Here is a 19,556-nt window from a genome sequence, read left to right as displayed (position 1 = left end):
CATTCTGGAATGCAGGAAGCGGGAGTGCCAAGCGGGAATCAACTGACGATGGGCGGGCTGACGGTGAGGCTCCGAGCAAGCGACCGAGGAACACTGGTGGAGGCCGTGCTGTTGACTGTCCGTTTTCTGCTCCAGAGCAGAGTAAGGCGCCCACCATCTCCCTGTTTGACTTCACATCGTGTTTTATCGAGTTTGCATCGAGGCGTCATGCATCTCACTTACTGCCAAAACCCACCATGGTGGCTCGGGGTTTATGGTGTTTTGCTGCTGAACAAGAGGTCACTGGTTTGATTACTGGCTGTTGCGGACACATCCCAGTGGGAGTGGAATGTGAAAGTGCTTGTATTCCATGCTTTCTGCACATGTCCCCGCAAGCTCAAAGTTAATCTGAAGCTCTCTGCTAAGGCATATTCCTCGTTGGTCATTGTGCAGCTTTAGAATATTAAACCCCATAGTTTAATTATTCTTTTTTCTCACCTGTAAGAGTATGTGTGCAGTCAAAAGGTTATAGCTTTTATCATAGATCCCTTAAAATAGCAGTAATATGTATTACACGATGTCAATTGCACATAGAGATGTCAATTTACTGCTGGGGTTAAGTTAGAAAACTTATGAGAGTAGTGGTCTCTCTCTCTCTGTATTTGGAACGCTGGCCATTTATTAACAATTCCTTAACACAGTGCAGTAGAAGAATGACCTCCCTCCATTTTCTTTTACATGCATTACTCACACCAACGAACGTCACTAGTTGCCATTATGTAATTGAAGCCAATTAGTGCTCAAAGTATTTCCACTTGGTAGGTATCCCCAGACTAACACCAGTGTGAGATGCCTACCTTGCACACTACTTGTGGAGTGCATTGGTGTGTTCTCATTATTTTCTCAGAATGCTTCTCTCACGCACTGTGGGACAAAACTATATAGTGTGTCAGTGTATTTTGTGGCAGATATTAATATATCAAAACTTGCACCACTGAATACTTTAGTAGACATACATGCCTTGAACACCGACTGACTTCATATGTGCAATTGAAGCATGTACTCTAAAGTAATTAACTAGTAAGATAATAATTAGTAAATCTTAGTTCACTGAAAATTACTGTTTGCACAATTCTGATCTTGTCTGGTGCAAATAACGTGCCACCAAAAATGACTTTGCTGTACTGTTTTGGGCTACTCAGTCCTTGCTGGTATACCTTCGTTCACCTCACTTGGTACACATCCTGCCATAACTGAAGATTCCTCACCACCTCTAACGCATGTTATTGCCTCTGCAATGGTCTGGCTTTCTAACCGATGTACTTGTTTTGGCCTCTCCAGTTATGAACATTGGGCACCTGGGCCAAGACTTGCGATAGCACAGTGGCATTCATCATTGATTCTTTCACCATGGCTCCTTGTAAAGTGCTGTTGTCAACACTGCACATGAAGCAATGCAGTAGCTTAACGCCAGCAAAGCTTGTGAGTTCTTGTACTTTGTACAGAACTTCAGAGTATTTCTCTCCCTATATTTTCTACAGAATGCTGGTGCCATCATTGGCAAAGGTGGTTCCAATATCAACAGCCTAAGGAAAGAGGTGAGCGCATCATTTTTCTCTGGTCCTTCATTCTTTCTTGCTGGTTTTCCAGTTGGCTTGCATCTTGGCTGCCTGTTTTGCATGGCTACTTGGGCACAATACCACCAACTCTCGACGGAACACACCAGCCTTTTGCGATCATGTGCAAAACGTAACCAATAACTCGTTATTGCGCGAGGAGCTAAAGGCGCAGTGCTCCTGTATTCTGTGAAACAAAGCTGCTGTTGCTGTTCCACCTTGATCAGAGAAGATTATTGTGCTTCAAAGGACATACTTATTATAAAATGTGCAAAAATGCTAACGACACATGGCAAGCACGAACTACCAACTTTGTAAGTTTTCCTTACTTCTTTACTAACTAGCCCGTAGTCAACCACTCTCGGCCTTTCCTGCTTGCTTCTCCTAAAAGTTTTTTCAACATTGGCAAATAATATCGCTGCTGGTGCATGCGTGTAATCTAATTATTCTTCGCAACTTGTACAGCCTTACTGGCAGTGCATTAGGCCAAAGCCAAGGGCAGTGTACTGGTTGCACACACACACACACACACAGAAAACCTGAGTACTGTGTGATGGACCCTTAGAAGGGACACTAAATAGGAATGCTAAGTTGAGCTGTATTAGTAAATTGCGCTTATTCAATTGGCAAAAGGGCCACTCATAACTGTGACAGGAGGCATTCTAAGCCAGAAAGAATGAAAGACAGGTTGCGCTGCCACCGTGGAGTTACTATGCCATCTTACCGTTATGCCATTGATCTTGACAATGTCTGCAGCGCTTTAGTTAATTGTTTGTTTGTAAGCGAGGACTATGTTGCATTCTGGATGAATCGAGCTTAACCTAGCATGTTTAGAGAACCCTCTTTTGCATCAAAATGGCTCAAGTATGAGTTCACGCTGTTGGCTGGCACAAGAGTTTCAGCCCTAAATTTGGGGAGGAAGGAGGTTAGCCTCCGTTTTCCCCACTAGTTAACATTTTCCTGCCAAACAAATGAAAATAGAGGCTTAAAAGACTGTTACCAGTACATATCTGCCAACTCCCGTGAAATTTTAATGTGTATGAATTTGGGCTCATTCTAAGATTTTACAAACATTTCATCATGCTTTATGAATAGTGTTCTATTTGCGAAAATGTTTTAAGGTGTTGAAGATGGAATGACTGTGCAAGGTTGCAAAAAATGAATCAAAGACTGAAAGTGACTGTGTTTTTTGCACAAGATAGTATGACTAGTATGATAGTTGGTGGTTCCTGTTTCCACAAAATCAAGAGCACCTAATCTTTAAGTGGGTCCGTCGAGCTGTGTGTGTGTAGTGTGGCCATTGATGGCGTTGCATGTCTGCCTGTAGTTCTGCAATGTGCATGACATTTTGTGATTGCTATTAATAGTGGAATATGGTAGCATGTTTGAAAATGTTATCACGACAGCCATCAGAATGAGCAATACCTGCAAACGTTTATGGTTTGGTTTGCACACTGAGCAGCTAATGACATTGGCACACCTTGTTGTTGCGACAACGGTCGTATGATAAACAAAGCAGAATAATAAATTATTTGTACCATTTCAACGTTATGTGTATTCGTGTGACTAAACGTGCACTTTTGTTCATATCTGTCCTTAATATTTGCGAAGTCAAATGCAGTCAACCTGCAGTAATTCAAACTCCTTGGGTTCATAGGTATTCGTTTAAGGTATGCAATGTTGAAGGAGACAAACTAATAAAAATTACTACGGTATATTGTACAAAGTGAGATAAACACACAACCAATTTTTTGCCTCCTGAAATGAAATCGGGTTTAATACGGAAAAGCTAACAGACACAGGAGAATAGATGGGAAGTACCTAGGCACACATAAGTCGGTTGTTACAGCTAAGAATGCATAACTAGCTCAGGGAGGTTTCATAGTCATGCATGTCAAGATACAGATCAGCACAAATACTGAACACAGACGTACCTGAACATTGATAGTTTTGACTGTGCTGCTCTGTTTCTGGGAAGCCAACCACCGAAAGTACAGAATGCAACGAAAACATAGTGGGCCAACCAAAGCACTTGAGATTGTCCAAATCGAGTTTGAATTATTGCATGTCAACTGAAATTCATAAATTTCGAGTTTGTCATTGGGGAACCATTAAGTGCAGAATAGGTTGGGAACAGTCATGTGGGTTAGCAGGTTGGAGCAATTTGAAGGCTGATAAGGAAGTTGTCTTTGGTATTTAACTGCACGCTTCTGCAGTTTTAAAGCCGTCATTGCCTGTTGTGATGCATTTGTTTTTCCTTATGCACTTGCTCTCTGTGCTCTATGTAGTGCTAGGCTGCTCTGTGTAATGTAGTAATAACACACTTGCCATTAGCTATGGCATCTAATGTTCTAACCACCTCTTAAGAACATGCTTGAACACTCTACCCAAGTGACATGTTTAGCTTTGGGCTTTGTGCCAGTAACCATGGTGTTGTTGGCTTTTGCATAACCAAAGCGGTCAGTCTTTTGCCTAAAATTGCATGCATATTCAGCGCAACAGATTGTCTGCATACATTGCGAGAGAGCTCAGACACATGCATAGCTAGGTTGGGTCCCTCAGAGGTGTCAACCTGCTGTGTTGCTTGGCCCATTAATTGAAGTACAACGAAATTGCTATAAGAGCCTTGCAGCGCTTTTACACACGGTCAGCATGGAGCAGCAGAATGATTCCCACATTCTGTGAGCACTGCTTACAGTTTTATGGCGCAATTGCAAGCGGCAGCGCAAGTTCAGTGGGCTGCGAGCTGCAGCTGGTTGGCAGCTCTGCGGTGAGCTCGGCTGTTTGCAAGTAGCATGCACCATTCCACAGCTTGGAGACATTTGCTTCGTTCCATAGCTACGAGCCAAAGCCCGGTGGAAACAGTGCACCTGCTTGCAGGCAGTGGTTGTGTGTCGCAGTTGGCCGTGCGCTTTTAAAGAAAATGTGGTGGTGGTTGTGATGGCAGTGGTGGTGGCAGCATTGGTGGTTGGTGAGAGTGGTATGACCAAGTGTAACGGAAGGAAGGAGGGAGTTGGGCACAGTCTGAGAGACAAAGTGAGGAGGAGGTGGGACAGTTATGCAGCGCGCGTGTTGAGAGAGATAATATAAAAAAAGATGGGAGCAGGTGCCGAGTCCCCCGTTTCCCCTGCAACGTGTTGTGTTCTCTCCCTCCCCGTTTCTCCATGGCGGACCCCCTCTTCTCGGTTGCGCCCCTCTGACCCCGCAAATCAAACACGCCGAACGTGCCCCTGTGCCGATCTGTCCTCTGTCCTCCCCTGCCCTCGGGGGGCAGTTCAAAGCAAGCATATCCGTGCCAGACTGCCCCGGCCCAGAACGGTAGGAACTCATCCGTTTCCCTTCTTGCGCTATCTCCCACCGGCAGAGCCCCCACTCGGGCCGCCGGCTTGACGAGCTCCTGTGTTGAGGGTTGACACAAGCACATTCTTAATTGCTGTTCACCCTCGCAAGAACTCTGAGCTGTTGAATGTATCGCTTATACCATATAGCACCCTGCCTGCAGATATTGTTTTGGACCATTATTACTTTGCCTAGGCACATTATTTCATGAAGCATAGCATATATTGGGTATTTGTAGGATAGGTACTGGAAGTATCATATCCACTGTTAAATTTGCTCATATCATCTTATCAAGCCTGTAATTCAGAATGGGTTTGCCCACGCTCTCCCCTGTAGGCATTCAGATTACCATGTATAGCTTGGCAGCACCTCTCTACTGAGCAAATGTGGAATCGAGTATAAAAGTTAAACATCATCTTTTTCACGAGTAGGAGCGGCGTAGCATTAATAACTAGTTGGCTTAGTGAACTAGTACAGTAGACTTCCGTTAATCGAGTCCGGTAAATTAGATTTTTTGGTTAATTCGATCTTGACCGAAGGTCTCGTCCGGCGCCTATACCTATGGGCCCACATTTCCGTTATTTTGATGTCCAAGTCGGTCGTCGTGAGATACTTTGAGCTTGACTTGTCAGCTTCGCCGCAATAGAGCCCAGTTATGCGGTGAAGCATACCAAGAAAGGAAAGGGCTCATTGTCACGGAACATAGTACGCGTTCCTCAATTACACAGGCACGCACGCGCCATCTCCGGTCACAGTACGAGCCCCTAGACACCTAATAAGCCTACTTAACGACCATTCAGAGCTGTTTCTGACGTTGCTGTGGCGATTTGAGCCCTCGTTTCGCCCGCCATGCGTGTCTCGTCTGAGACCGTTAACGGGGCCTAGTATGCGTTCTTTACTTATACGCACACGCATGTGCCGTGCACCGAACAGCGGAGAAAAAACATGTGTTTTGGGAAAGCTAGTGCAAAAGAAGGTGGTAAGATGAAAAAAACTGTTTAAAGCTAACAAAAGAGCAGGCGTCTATCTAAAGCTCTGAAGGCCTGCCAGTAAACTTATTAGGTGTCTCCGTGCTCGCACTGTGACCAGAGACTGTGCTTGTGCGTGTGTCAATTAAGGAACACTTGCTATGTCCCCTAACACTTGCACCGTTCTTTGCTTCACTGCATAGCATGGCTGTATTCCAGCAAAGCTAACTTCAAAGGCAAATACTGTCAAATGAATGAACAGCGTGTTGCTGCATTTTTTCTGCCATTTGTTTAATTCGACCAGTTTTATCAGTCCCGTCAGGATCAAATTAACGCAAGTCGACTGTACTTGATGTGAAGACCAGTCAATTTCTTTTAGCACAAAATACTTCATTTGCCACTGCTCCCCTTTCTGTAGAACTGGAAAGGGTTGACAAGGACTAACCACTTCATGGTATGAAGGTGTCTTGTGATCTTTTCTATGTGTGCCCCAAGCTACTAACAAAACAGGGAAGAGAATGGGGACTCCGCTCCTGTGTTGCATCAGGCCTATGTAATAAGGTTGTAGTGTTCAGAGAATGATCTGTTGTTGCTTGCTTCTTAAATCTGTTGCACGTAGGACATTTTTTATGCATTATTTAAGTGGCGAAGATTATGTTGGAGGGTTAAGGCTAAGAAATTACTTGTTTAAAATTACTTCGAAGGCAGAATCTTCCAAGTCTATGGCAGTTGTGGGTGCAGCTTGCATCTTGCTAGAATAAGTGAGAATTTGTTTTACCATAAGAGAGCCTCTGTGCATTCTAGAAAAATGACTTAACTCAGCATCCAGAACAGCAAATTTACAAACAGGCTTTCCTGGTGAAAAAAAAAAAAATGAACAGAAAGAACAGCAGTTATGCAGGCTTTTTTGGAGTGAACGGAGGGCGCTCTTTTAAAGAGCAGGTGGACAGGCAGGCGGCTGTTCTTGTAGTACCTGTACGGCTGTTGGCGTTTTTCTTTGCTTCTGTGCCCTCGTCCTTGCATCCCTTTGTGTGTCTTGTGCCCTATTGCCCCGGGTGCTGCCCCTCCTGTGACCCCAGGATCCTTTCCATCGTGGCTGACCTGGACACGCTTGGCGAAATTCTGCTCAACATCATTCCCAAGTTGGACGACGTGAGTACCATTTGGCTTGCGTACTGGCAGCGTCTTGCATGCCTGGTTAATAATTACAATTAAAGGGGTCCTGAACCACCCTTCAGGCTTGGTGAAAAAAAAAACAGATAGTCCGCAGATAGCGTGAACATCTCAGCCAGATTTTGCAGTCGTGCACGGCTTGTAGGGCTCGCAAACGAAGCGCTAAGTGGCCTTTCTCTCAAGCGCTCATTCCAGCAGAAGCCTGCTCCTCACTCTTTTCTGGACAATTTATTTCGTAATATAGCAGGTTCCCATACGCTGCTGCTATGGTGAATAGCTGACGTAAATCAAGAAGGGTGTTTGGATCAGTGTGCTTCTACTGTTACTGTGTATATTTATTGATGCAGCTTAATAAACAGGCTGAAGTTAGCAAAAATATGCTTTGAAATTTCGATAACAATAATGTATTTCCGGTAGAAGACTATGGTCTGCTTACCGGCCGCCGCCACATTGCTTATTGGTGTTGTAGCCGTCGAGTCTTGCTAATTTAGACTTCTTTTGAACACTTGACTAGCCTGGAGCCATGAGAAATGTAAGGTCAGACCACACATATGCTTGCCAGCGCGCGCTCACTCCTGGCTGCTCCTGGTCTCCCAAGAAGTCTGCCAAGTGTGCAAAAGTACCAAGTGTGCAAGTTGGATGTCGCTACTATCTGTTGGTCTAGCTGGTGCAGGACAAAGCCAGTCTACACCATGTGGCACAGCCAGACAGAAGCATATGAGTGCAAGTGCACATTCCAGCCCTATTGTGCACATCGCAAACGCTGCGCGTAGGCACTGCAGTTGCATATAGCTGCGGTCTGCTACGTAGTGTAGATAACGCAGCCGCGACGAGTCCACTGGTTGGAGCGCACTGTGGCTGTTTGGTGCGTCGTAGGCACGCCAATCAGAAATAGTGGCGCCAACGTGAACATCCAAAACCAAATGTGTACTGTGCGCCACAGTGACGTTCAGTAGGTGGAGCGTTGTGGGCACACCCCGCACCGTCATAGCCTTCGCAGTGCAAGTCATCGATGGAGTTGTTGTATTGCCAACAAGTACACTTCTGCTGAATGGTTTGAAGTACTTTTGGTGGCAAAGTATTTCTGAAATAGTCTAATTTAACTTCAAATGCATTTATCAACTTCAACAAAAAGTGGTTCATGGTCCCTTTAATAATAATAATTGATTGCTGAAAATAATATTGAATGGTAAAATTAAGTCAGCCTGCCGAAGGGCAGCATTGTTTCTTACTCCAAGACATAATTCAGCTAACAATCAATACAGCTAACTTACTGTACTTGGCGTTGTGATGGCAGAAGTATGCAAAAGTTTTATTGTCCGAGGTAGTAACCTCCTGTAATGAACAGAGCCCAAGTAAGGGTGACAGGTGCTGGGAAAGCTATCCTTGTTTATAAATTACAGATATAATTTTATTAATTTCTGCTGGATTGCTGTCAAACGGCGCAGTATCAATATTTGTCTTGGGAAGCCTGTACTGGGCCCACATGAAAATGTCGCAAAATGCAGGCCATTGTGTGAAAATAAGATGCGAACTGCATTCCCATTTTTACTGATCTTTTTTTCCCACCCTGCTGTTCACTTTGAAGATGAGGTCGTGCATTCTTGTGACTACCATATTTTGATGGTGGCAGAGTAGACTTGAGTATAGTTGTAGGAAACCACAGGTGGTCGCAATGAATCCCAAGCCATCCGCTGCTGGCATCTCTCCTCGTGTGTTGCTTCGGATCAAATCAGTGTCATTGTTGACTTTGTCCATGCTTCCAACTTGGCATTCTTTGCAGTTTGCTCAGCACACCGGCCAGAACGGAGGCTCGGAGAGTGAAATGCGCCTGCTCATGCACCAGAGCCATGCCGGCTGTATTATAGGTCGTGCGGGCTGCCGCATCAAGGAACTCCGCGAGGTTGGTTGACATCTACCATGAAGAATAAGTAGGCATGCTAATAAGTAGGAACTCCGCGAGGTTGGTTGACATCTACCGTGAAGAATAAGTAGGCATGATACAAGGACAAAGATTAAGTAGACGTGTGTGTGCTTTTTGCATCAAAATGTTGTGTTTGAAGCATTTGTTTATTCATATTAAGGATATTGGCCGCACTTCACTGCTGACTCTGTCGTTCACATGCAGCATCTTGTTTGCGGTGTTTTGGGAAAGTGAAGAACTAAAATTCCTCATCTTGCCTAGCCATGCCTTACAGTAGAATAAGTATGACATAATTGTTTAAGATGAACATAACTAAAAAGGAAGGTACCAAAAGCAGGAGATGGTAAAAATACTCTGCAGTGCACGCAGTGTGCCTCAGCACATCATGCCTCCACATAGTACAAGGATTGCGGTTGTGTCATGTTCTCCTAAAACGTAGAGAATGTTTAGACAGTAGCTTTTACCATGTGCAAGACAGTAGAAGTCTTGTTCGAACTTCTGAAATTGTTACTGAAGCTATCCTCCTCTGCAACTCCACCTCATTGGTTGCTTTTTTTTGCTTTGGAACTTTGCAGTCCACTGGGGCCAACATCAAAGTTCACGGCAGCTGCTGTCCAGGATCTACCGAGCGCATTGTCAAAGTCACTGGCTCACCTCCTGTTGTGGTGGATTGCATCAAGCAGATTTGTGACATCATTGGAGTGGTAAGAAAAAAAGTATGCTGGTTAATAGCCACACCAGCCTTCGTATCTCTCAGGTGCATTAGTGCATTTTCAACAACAGTAGCAGTGATAAAATGAAATAATTATTTGGTTCTGAAGCAGTTTTGTACCGTTGTAATGTTTTTCTAAATTAAAATTTAAAGTTGTTTTGTATTTTAGCAAAGAATTCATTGGTTCTGGAGCAACTTTATGGCTGCAAAAAAGTTTTATGCCTTTACTACACTTTACTAGTCGATACATACTCCCACGTGCATTTAAAGTTCATAGGCAGACGGAGTGTAATGGCGTACATGAAGCGCAAGGTGGATGAATATAGTAATCCACGAAGGGGACAGGCCAGGAAGCATTCTGGTTTCGTGATGCACTCGCCCATGGTGTAGCACATGACTGCGCACATTCCAGCCAAGCACAGTTTGACTGCTTATTTGTAACTGCCTATGGTGCACAACTGGATATCGTGCAGCTTTTTCATACTTCCACTTACTTTCGCATAGAGCTAAATGTCTGTGCATGCAGTTCGGAAGACACTAGCGCAGAACAGTACCAGTAAAGCTACTAGAAAAGCCTTAAAGACAAGCCTTGCGGTGAGTGCACTTCTGACTGGGTGTGCGGATGGCGGAGGAAGCACCAATGACAATTCAGTCAGGACGATCTAGTGCGTGTGGACACACAGTGAACAAAGAGCAGGAGAAAAAGAAACGGAGCTCAAGCGAGGCCCAACGTGAAGTGTTGTGGCCCTGTTATGGTATGGGCACACTGGTGGCACTGGCTTTTGAGAAATTGCAGTCTCTCGGGAAAATGGCGGCAAGTTTTTCTACTCTCTCAGTGCAGTGCCTGTCAAATGAATAAGGGGGCTCTGGTTGAAGGCAAAGCGGCATGACATCAATGCAGAGAGGCACAACCAGCTTCTTTTCAGGCTAGCCGGCCTGATGAGCACATCGTCACGTGCAAAGCAAGCACTGCTACAACTTATTATTCATCCAAAATAACTAGCGCTATAGTAATCTGTAAGATGTACCTTTAGTGACGAGCTGCGGCCACTCCCAGACCTCTAGCATAAACAGAAACAGTGGTGCAAGTTCTACTCTGAAGCAGGGTCTGGCCGCTGGTAGACTCTGGCAGCTTGCCCCGTACACTCTCATCACAGCCTATACACCACTAATGTCATCCAGCATTGAAGACTGAGTGCTGTTTTTTCATGTGAAAATTGATGCCAGGCTCACAACCATAATTCATTCCAGTGCTTATGAATGGAAGCTCTGAAGCCGTTTAGATTGAAAGAATAGTTGTCTCACTGGAAGTGTTCTAAATCAGCAATGCATCAGTCCATTTCTGGGAGTACAGTAACTGTGCACATTTTGCCAGATAAGAAGAGAGGAAAAAAAATTCATGTTCGTTATTAGAGTAATAAAAAGAAACATTGTTAGTGAGTTGCAATATGAAAAAATATGAAGTGTTTGAGGTTTTTTTTTTTTTTATTGAGAAAGGAGCTGCTGAGGGATTGCTTGTGCTTCGCATTTCTTCGTTCCATTCCAAATCCTGGTTGACTGTTGTGTGCACCTTTCTACTCACAGGCTCCTATCAAGGGCCTGAACAAGCCATATGACCCCCACAATTTTGACCCGGAGTTTGCCCAGGAGTATGGTGGCTTTGGTGAAGGGGCTGCAGGCGGTGTCTCTGGAGGTGGCGGATCACTTGCAGGGATGTCTGTGGGTCCAACTCGTGGGTAAGCTAACGCTTTAAAAAAGCATCCTGTGTCCCCCCAGCAGATGTCCTGCAACATATTTTACCAAAGCTGTGGAATGCATCTGGCACTTTGCATATAATGGAAGATGTTGTAATTTTGATACTTCACCTTTCATGGCTGGGCAGCAACATGCTCGAATACAGAGCATGTGCAGTTCTGTGCTCACTTCAGGTAATGGACTGAGCCTGACTGTCTCTGGCAACAGGTACTAATTTAGTTGTGCGTCTCTTTGCTGTTTAAAATGTCACATTATCATGTAAGCCCAGGTGACTGGCATTGTAAACAGCTACATTACATTGACATTGCCCAAGAATATTTGCCAGAGTGCAGCATTTTGCGGCACTCAAAGTATAACCTTCATAGCTCCATCTTGGCCTTTGCCACTGAGAAGTGCTAAGGTGTGTCATCATTTTGCTGTGACATTAAGCACCGAGGGCATTGAAGCACATTTCCTTGAACTCATAACCATGACAAAAACCTATGCAGCATTTGCACTGCGCATCGTAAACCAAGAACCTATAACAACAATCAATGACACCTCAGCCTGCATTCAGATGATTCCAGATGCTTCTGTAATGGCCAGAATTTGCAGCCAGAAGCACACACAGGAGCACCCAAAATTAGGCAGCCAAAAAGATTTTAGCAATGAAACAATCTTGCCACTGCCAAGGAGGTGGCATAAATTGAGCTGACGACAGTTGCTGAAGACTGGAAATCAAAATTGAAAATTTGTATTGTGCTTTTCAATGCAGTGGTCGTTTGTCAATTTTATAGAGCAAACTAATGTGAAAAATTAGCAGTGCTGATTTTTGTGCTTTCTTTCAATATGGTGATTTCTTTTGACATAAACAAAAATTGAATGATCAAAAATTTGGCCTATTGTCATAGAGCATCCCAATTGCACTGTCAAGCATAGTACAATAAAAGATTTTGAGAATTTGAACAAGCTTTGAACACCTGAGTCTAGTAATACTCTACTCATGTATGCAGTTTCTTTACCACATTTCAAAAAATGATGCAGGGTTCCTCTATAATATTTTGCCTCAACATATTTTGGTGAAACTTGCTCTGTTTACAAATTTTCTTAGCTAAATTTTAAAAATATATATTTTTTAACCCCAATGTGATGACTTCTCAATTTTGAAGAAGTGATGTCTATGTTCTCAGTGCCGATATTGTTGAAAATGCTGCTATACCACTGTGCTGAGTGATGGCAAGGAATGCAAACGACCACGGCTCAGAGAGAAAGTTAGAGAAATAGTGTCTGGGGTCCCCAAGCGTGCATAAAGGGTTAAAAAAAATGTGCATTGCCGTAATGGTTTTCTTTCGTGCCCTCCTTTCCTTCCAACACTTTTGTGGCTACTTCTACCACTACCAGCAGCAGCAGCAGCAGAAGTGGCAGTATGTCCTTTTGGCGAGATGAGCCTGTGGACGCCTTTGCCCGAGGCAGAGGCCCCAAGCGTGGACCGTGGGGGGAGGCTAGCCCTCAGCTTCCCCCTCATCCCTTCGCGGACGAGCCAGCACGCCCCTGGCACTCGCCGCCATCGCTTAGCTCTGGTGGCATGCACAGGTATGCTGTTACACCCCTCCGCCCCACAGAGGAACAGCACAGCTTGACCCGCCTTGCTTCTACTCGGCAATTTTGCACTGCTTGCCGAGTTTACACAGATGCATGAACCTCTGGAGAGAGCATCTTGGATTTTTGGACGAGAGCTTTTGGTGATGACTGGAAATTATTTTTTTCCTCCTGATAATTCTTGTGGCACATTTATTTGCTTTCTCTCTCTCTCTCTCCCCCCCCCCCTTTTTTTTTATTGGCCCTGGTCATTTCTTTCATAACACTTTGCTAACAAGGTCATGCAAGTCAGCTTTAGTAAATAAAATACCTCGAATATCTTTATTATTGTGTTCAAACAATTGCATGAAGAGACGTACAATTTCTCTCTTATCCTAGCCACTGTCTTAAAGCTTTGCTCTTTAACGAGACCTCTCCAGAAATGATAATGCAGTCCTTATTCCACAGATTTGCAGATGTTACATAACACCACCCTCTGCTTACACTTGCTCTGCTAACAGCCGAAGCTATATTGTTTGCATTGTCCCCGGAAAAGCTTAATTGTGTACTGCAGAAGTGCTTGAGGGAGCAGCAGCAATTTCCTGTAAGCGCTATCTGGTTGTTGTGGAAACTACCTGTGCATGTGCTTCTGGGAGTGGTGTCACAGCATGCCGCTGCATGTAGCACTGCTTTGGGGGCTTAGGATTTAGCATGCTTTTCTGTTGCCTTTTTTGCTTTGTCTCTAAGCACAGCACTCTGTAGTCTTTGGCCGCTTCCTACTATTAGTGTATTCTCGGCAGCGTTTATTTAGGTCATTTATAAAGGGACATGCCTTTACCTTAGAATTAGTTGGCTACCGCTGTGACAAAGTCCATCAGTACAACAGCACAGAGGTACACAATTTTTAATATTCAACACAACGTGCCTACACACCTCAAGCCTTGGTGTCACGTGGTAGGGCCCAAGCGCTCATGCATTTTATTGGAGATTTGTTCTAGCTCACAATGTGGTTTCTAATGGCCACGTTTTCTAAAGTTGGAGGGAACAGGGCTTTGTTATCTATGGTGGTGTGTACCTTGGTTTTGGAGCAGCATTCATCGTTTTATAGAGTGTATTTTCATGAACAAGCAGTACAGATGGTGCACATTGAAACATTACTCACAGGACAGCAGCCAGCGTGCAGTAAAGAACAAAGCTGAGGCCATCTAGCTGGATAACAGCTTCTTTTATGACAAATGCTCGAATGAAAATGACTGGCGCCTTATGGAATGCCGACTCTGCTGCATTTCTGCTGTTGGCTTTTTAAGAATTCCATCTTTGTAATTTTAAATGCTGCAATGCTCAGTGTATACCATAATATTATGGATCCCACGGCTTCAGTTCCAGAGATATGTACTGATTTTGGTTTATGTCATTGTTCTTGCAGGGACCTGCCGCGCTCGTACAGAGGAGGTGGCATGCCAAGGGGCGGCACTTATGGCAGGGGAAACTACAATGGTGATTTGCCACTTTCGTTATGACCAGAGATGGAATGCTTTTTAGTGTTGGGAGTGGTCGAAAGGGAAATAGGCAATATGCAAAAGTTCGTAACTAGGCTTTCCCACACAGCTTACTTGCCCTAACTAGTATGGCCGCATTCCCACTAGTAGCGTTGTTAAAAGCCGAGACAATTGTTTTGAAAGCATGGACGGCGGCAGGAATGTTACCAACCCATTCTGACACTTCATTTACGATTCAAGCCCGAGGTCTGCCATTTTGGATACGTCAAAGGAGATGTGTGGTGAAGGGCACTTGCAGGTTTTGCGTATGGTCTATTGGCATCCACCTTGGTGATAAGCACAGAGCTCTAAAATAAAAATAAAAAAACTATGAATTTCTTAATATTGTATGGGTTTCCTTTGTTGCTTCATACTACATTTAGCCTATTGCTGCATCTGCCTTACTGTGCATTCAGAACACTGAATCAGAATACTGTGCATTCTGATTAATGACTCTTGAAAATAGCACAAATCAGCAGCATGACCAACCTTGCCTCAGGCATGTGCATTGTCGTTCACACCAGAGCCTCTTTTTTTTTAAGTTGATAGCAAGATTCATTTAGCAAAGCTGCAGCGACCAGGACTTAAATGTCTTGTACATTCTGGTGTATTTTGGGCTGCAGTAAATATGTATATGTTTAACCCTTTGAGTGCCGGGCGTTTCAAGAGTTTTACCTGCCAATAGCACAATATGAGTGAGGCAGGCCGTAGTGGGAGGACTCCAGATCAATTTTGACCTCCTGGGGTTCTTTGACGTGCACCCAATGCGTGGTACGTGGGCGTTTTCACATTTCGCCCCCATGAAAATGCGGCTGCCACAGCTGGGATTTGATCCTGTGCCCTCGGGCTTAGCAGTACAACACCATGGCCACTACACCACCACAGCAGGTCCTGCTGTGTGTGCCAGAAGTTCTCCTGAAGTGAATTAAATTTATGCTGAAGTAACACGTCAGTAACTATATTTACTATCCTCATGCTCAATATTTTACAAAATTACTTGAGCTTAAATGCAAAAATAGATTCTGCTAATTATTGACTGTAACTACGGTAGGTAGTTAGTATATTACTAAGGAAAAGAAATTGATGTTGCTTACTTTATAAAAGAGAGTCCTGGAAATGACATTTCACAAGAAGTTTTTGAATTTAGGCATCACTAAAAACTGTGTGGGCTTCTCGTGCCGATTCACCATCTGAGCAACACAGATTCGTAACCTTTTTCATGCCAACTGTCGGATACAAATAAAACCTGCCATGAAATTTGAGTTTAACCAGCTTCTGTGCACATGTCGTGACCAGTAGAACATGGAATTGAAATTTATCTTTGGGAAAGGCAGGAAGTGAGCTGGAATTGTTGCTTGCCTTACTTACTTCAGCCATGGCAAAGGTTGTGCACAGGTGTCCAAGTGAGTTAACTCGGGCCTGGCACTGATAAGGTGAAATACCATAGTCTCAACTCCTACACACATTTTAGGAACTCTGCTAAATAGACTTTATTTTTGCAAACAAAAGGGCATAACGCAGGCAAAAAGTAAATTTTCGTAAACTCTTCTACTATGCCATGGGCCATTTTGAACAAATAATCTTCGCCAAGTAACTGTCAAGAACTCGGCCATACATCTTAATCTTTGTCTCAGAAGTAACCATACCATTGCAGTTCAAAGCATTTTTATGAAGTTTGCTTGTTTGTGTTCCTGTGAAAAAATGGTGCTATCCTGCCTATATATTTGTACACGTGCTAACAAACTTCACTCGTCTGTAATTACAGGAGTTATGTATACCAATTATTTTGTTACCTTTTGTCATCTATGCAGGAAGATAAAAGGCTGCCTTAGCAGGAAATGGGAAAAAAATTGGGCTGGTCTTGTTGGTATACTAAGGTGAGGAGCATGTCACAATCTTCGCATACTTTTTGAATTTCTATTACATTCCTTCCATGTGTGTGCATGTGCAATTGTAGTGCTTTCAACTTGCTGGACTTAAAAGTTGCCACCTGTTTCTAAGTTTTTTCAACGTCGTCCGATGAAAGGTCCAGCCACGTCGTCTGCGGCGCCTCCTGTCTGGAAGACTAGTGATTTTGTTGTTCTGTTAAGTGGGAAACAAGAAATCACTATCTTCGGACGGTGGGCTGCCCATCCTACTTCAGTCCTCGTGGTGAAGCTTTGGAAAATGCTGTGCAGCCGACCAGTGTGTTTTCCGCGTTTGTTTCGAGTCGCCCTGCATGCAAATATTGCTGCCCATTAAATTGTTTTGCTTACGCTTCATACATGAATGACAGAGCTTGGAGCTGTATTTGAAACCCTTGAAAACCTTCAAAATACCAAAGCACACCTCATTCAAGGCCTTTAACTAAATGTCCCCAAATATTGTGTTTTAGTAAAGCCAAGGAAATATTGCGTGCAAATGGGGCCACAAAGTTGGTGGAATCGAAATCCCATTTCGGATAGCAACTTTGTTGTGGTTTTTAGCAGCTCACTTGCTAAAGCTTTTGTAAACTTCCACTTCTTTGTAAAATAAAGAAAAAAAGGATAGCTCATCTCTGAAAGAAAACCCTTCGAGTTTCAATGCTGTAAATACACGGCGTCGTGAACGAGTCCTAAATGGTCGATGCAGTATATTTACAGTGCCGTCTGTATATTTGAAAAACACCAATTTTTCAACTCTTAGTCATCGAGCAAGTGCTGCCACCCTGTGTAAATACAAGGATTTCTTCCTTTTTTTTTCTCTCTCTCTTTCGCTCTTAGTCTCTTGGTTTTCATTCCACTGCTTCTTTGCACTGGTGTTTCAACGACCGATCACATGTGTGAATGTGCGTAGGTGGTTAGTCTTAGTTTTGTCTTGCGAGCTGTTTCCATTCGTTGCACTCATAAAAAAATTTGTCTAATTTCTAATCTCTCAAAGGGTCACCGCTATATGCTCGCTCGTCTGTTGTTCACAGGGGTGCAATTACACATGTTCACAGGCATAAAAAAAAATGTCCCCAAATATTGTGTTTTAGTAAAGCCAAGGAAATATTGCGTGCAAATGGGGCCACAAAGTTGGTGGAATCGAAATCCCATTTCGGATAGCAACTTTGTTGTGGTTTTTAGCAGCTCACTTGCTAAAGCTTTTGTAAACTTCTACTTCTTTGTAAAATAAAGAAAAAAAAGGATAGCTCATCTCTGAAAGAAAACCCTTCGAGTTTCAATGCTGTAAATACACGGCGTCGTGAACGAGTCCTAAATGGTCGATGCAGTATATTTACAGTGCCGTCTGTATATTTGAAAAACACCAATTTTTCAACTCTTAGTCATCGAGCACGTGCTGCCACCCTGTGTAAATACAAGGATTTCTTCCTTTTTTTTTCTCTCTCTCTTTCGCTCTTAGTCTCTTGGTTTTCATTCCACTGCTTCTTTGCACTGGTGTTTCAACGACCGATCACATGTGTGAATGTGCGTAGGTGGTTAGTCTTAGTTTTGTCTTGCGAGCTGTTTCCATTCGTTGCACTCATAAAAAAATTTGTCTAATTTCTAATCTCTCAAAGGGTCACCGCTATATGCTCGCTCGTCTGTTGTTCACAGGGGTGCAATTACACATGTTCACAGGCAGGCACTGGTACATATATATAACGATCCCGCTGTATGCAAATGATGCTGCCATACCTGCGTTCCTTTTCTGAAGACTTCGCAGTGAGAACTGATTGCCCCTCGTTGGTGAAGGAACAAAGGATTACTTCAAGTTCTTACATGTTTTTTCTGACAGGTGTGCAGCCATTAAGTTTTCTTGTGTGCGCTCATATACACAGTTCGATTACGCTATGGGCGTGCCGGCTGGTTGCCCTGCTGCATCTCGCCACGTACTTCTCACTGGCTTGCACGACAAAACCCTATGTTCGTCGCAATTGGCGAAAAATAATTTACCTTCGGAGGGTTAAACTGTCATACACAATGTTGCCCTAACTCTTGAAAATGCCTTGGAAGTTTTTTTAAAGAGGTAATCAATATTTAATTGCACAAGGACTGCTACTAACCACACAGCTAGACTTTTACTCAGTCCTTGTAAAATCCATAATTATGTTCAGATGTCTGGACACAGCTTGTTCAAAGCCTTTTTGCATACTTTAGTAGTTGTACATAACCCCTCCTCTCTTTTGTTTGTTTTTTTTTTGCAGGTTTTGGCACTGAGAATATTTCCACCTCGGAATGCCTGCCTGCCCGTTGTTTTGCCGTGTCGTTCACTTAAAAAGCTGACTTACACACTTGTTCACACACAGAGGGTATTGGCTGGCAGCTGGAGGGATCATCATTTTCTTTTTTTTGTTAGTTTTTGTTCTTTATTTCTTCATTGCACACCTCATAAGTATTGACAGCGTGGAGTTATGTCAAACTGATCAGCAGATTCTTCACACCATTCAGAGCGAATTGAAGCCGTCAAAACGTCATCCGCCCACTTGTTGCAGCATAGCACCTTTCCAGTGCAAATATGCTTTATTTTTCTTTTATTTTACCAGAGACTGTTTTAGTTGTTTCGAAGGTGCTGCCGTTTATCTTTGATGCTGTGTACAAAAAGAAGAAAAAGGAATAAAAGCTCTTTAAATATGTTTTGGGTACTACCAAGTCTCTCCTCTGTCCACGGTTTGTTAGACACTTGCACACATCTTTATTAGTACACGAACAGTTAGTTCGTTTGGCGCACAGTTCTGCTAGTTGCTGTGCCTGCCACATAAGTGGGAATGTGAAATGCAACAGGCCTGCATCTATGAGATAATCACCTTCCCTGAGAATGATGTATTTTTTGGCATATCATTGTCATATTGTAGATCTGGTCATTCTTAAAGGCACAGTGCATTAAAATTCAACATTGAAGTTGCATTTACGCCTGCCATTTATTTCATTGAATACACTTAGAACCTTGTGAAGCCACTTATGAGAATTGCAGAGAACAGTGACCCATCATGGTAGTTTAAGGGCTATGGCACTACGCTGCTTAGCTCGAAGGTTTGATCCCGGCCACGGCAGC

General features: G+C 43.6%; 1 protein-coding gene across 3 annotated transcripts in view; it reads left to right on the top strand.

Moving 5' to 3' along the window:
- LOC119442072 (heterogeneous nuclear ribonucleoprotein K) overlaps window positions 1-19,139 on the top strand; it is a 30,812-nt gene extending 11,673 nt beyond the window's left edge. Inside the window, exons 3-13 of one of the 3 annotated variants that reach the window (XM_049661862.1) lie at window positions 16-141; window positions 1,521-1,577; window positions 4,870-4,913; window positions 6,982-7,054; window positions 8,859-8,978; window positions 9,575-9,703; window positions 11,296-11,447; window positions 12,850-13,038; window positions 14,450-14,520; window positions 16,373-16,438; window positions 18,709-19,139. In XM_049661862.1, the coding sequence (XP_049517819.1) occupies window positions 16-141; window positions 1,521-1,577; window positions 4,870-4,913; window positions 6,982-7,054; window positions 8,859-8,978; window positions 9,575-9,703; window positions 11,296-11,447; window positions 12,850-13,038; window positions 14,450-14,520; window positions 16,373-16,380 (969 nt within the window). In that variant the 3' untranslated portion in view covers window positions 16,381-16,438; window positions 18,709-19,139. Of the gene's footprint in view, window positions 1-15; window positions 142-1,520; window positions 1,578-4,869; window positions 4,914-6,981; window positions 7,055-8,858; window positions 8,979-9,574; window positions 9,704-11,295; window positions 11,448-12,846; window positions 13,039-14,449; window positions 14,521-16,372; window positions 16,439-18,708 lie in introns of all 3 variants that reach the window. The other 2 variants (XM_049661861.1, XM_049661863.1) reach the window with 2 other exon arrangements.
- Window positions 19,140-19,556: the final 417 nt, after the last annotated feature.

This window comes from Dermacentor silvarum, chromosome 2 (genome assembly GCF_013339745.2).
Source record: "Dermacentor silvarum isolate Dsil-2018 chromosome 2, BIME_Dsil_1.4, whole genome shotgun sequence".
Taxonomy (NCBI): Eukaryota; Metazoa; Arthropoda; class Arachnida; order Ixodida; family Ixodidae; genus Dermacentor; species Dermacentor silvarum.
This window is presented reverse-complemented; position numbering and strand designations above follow the sequence as displayed.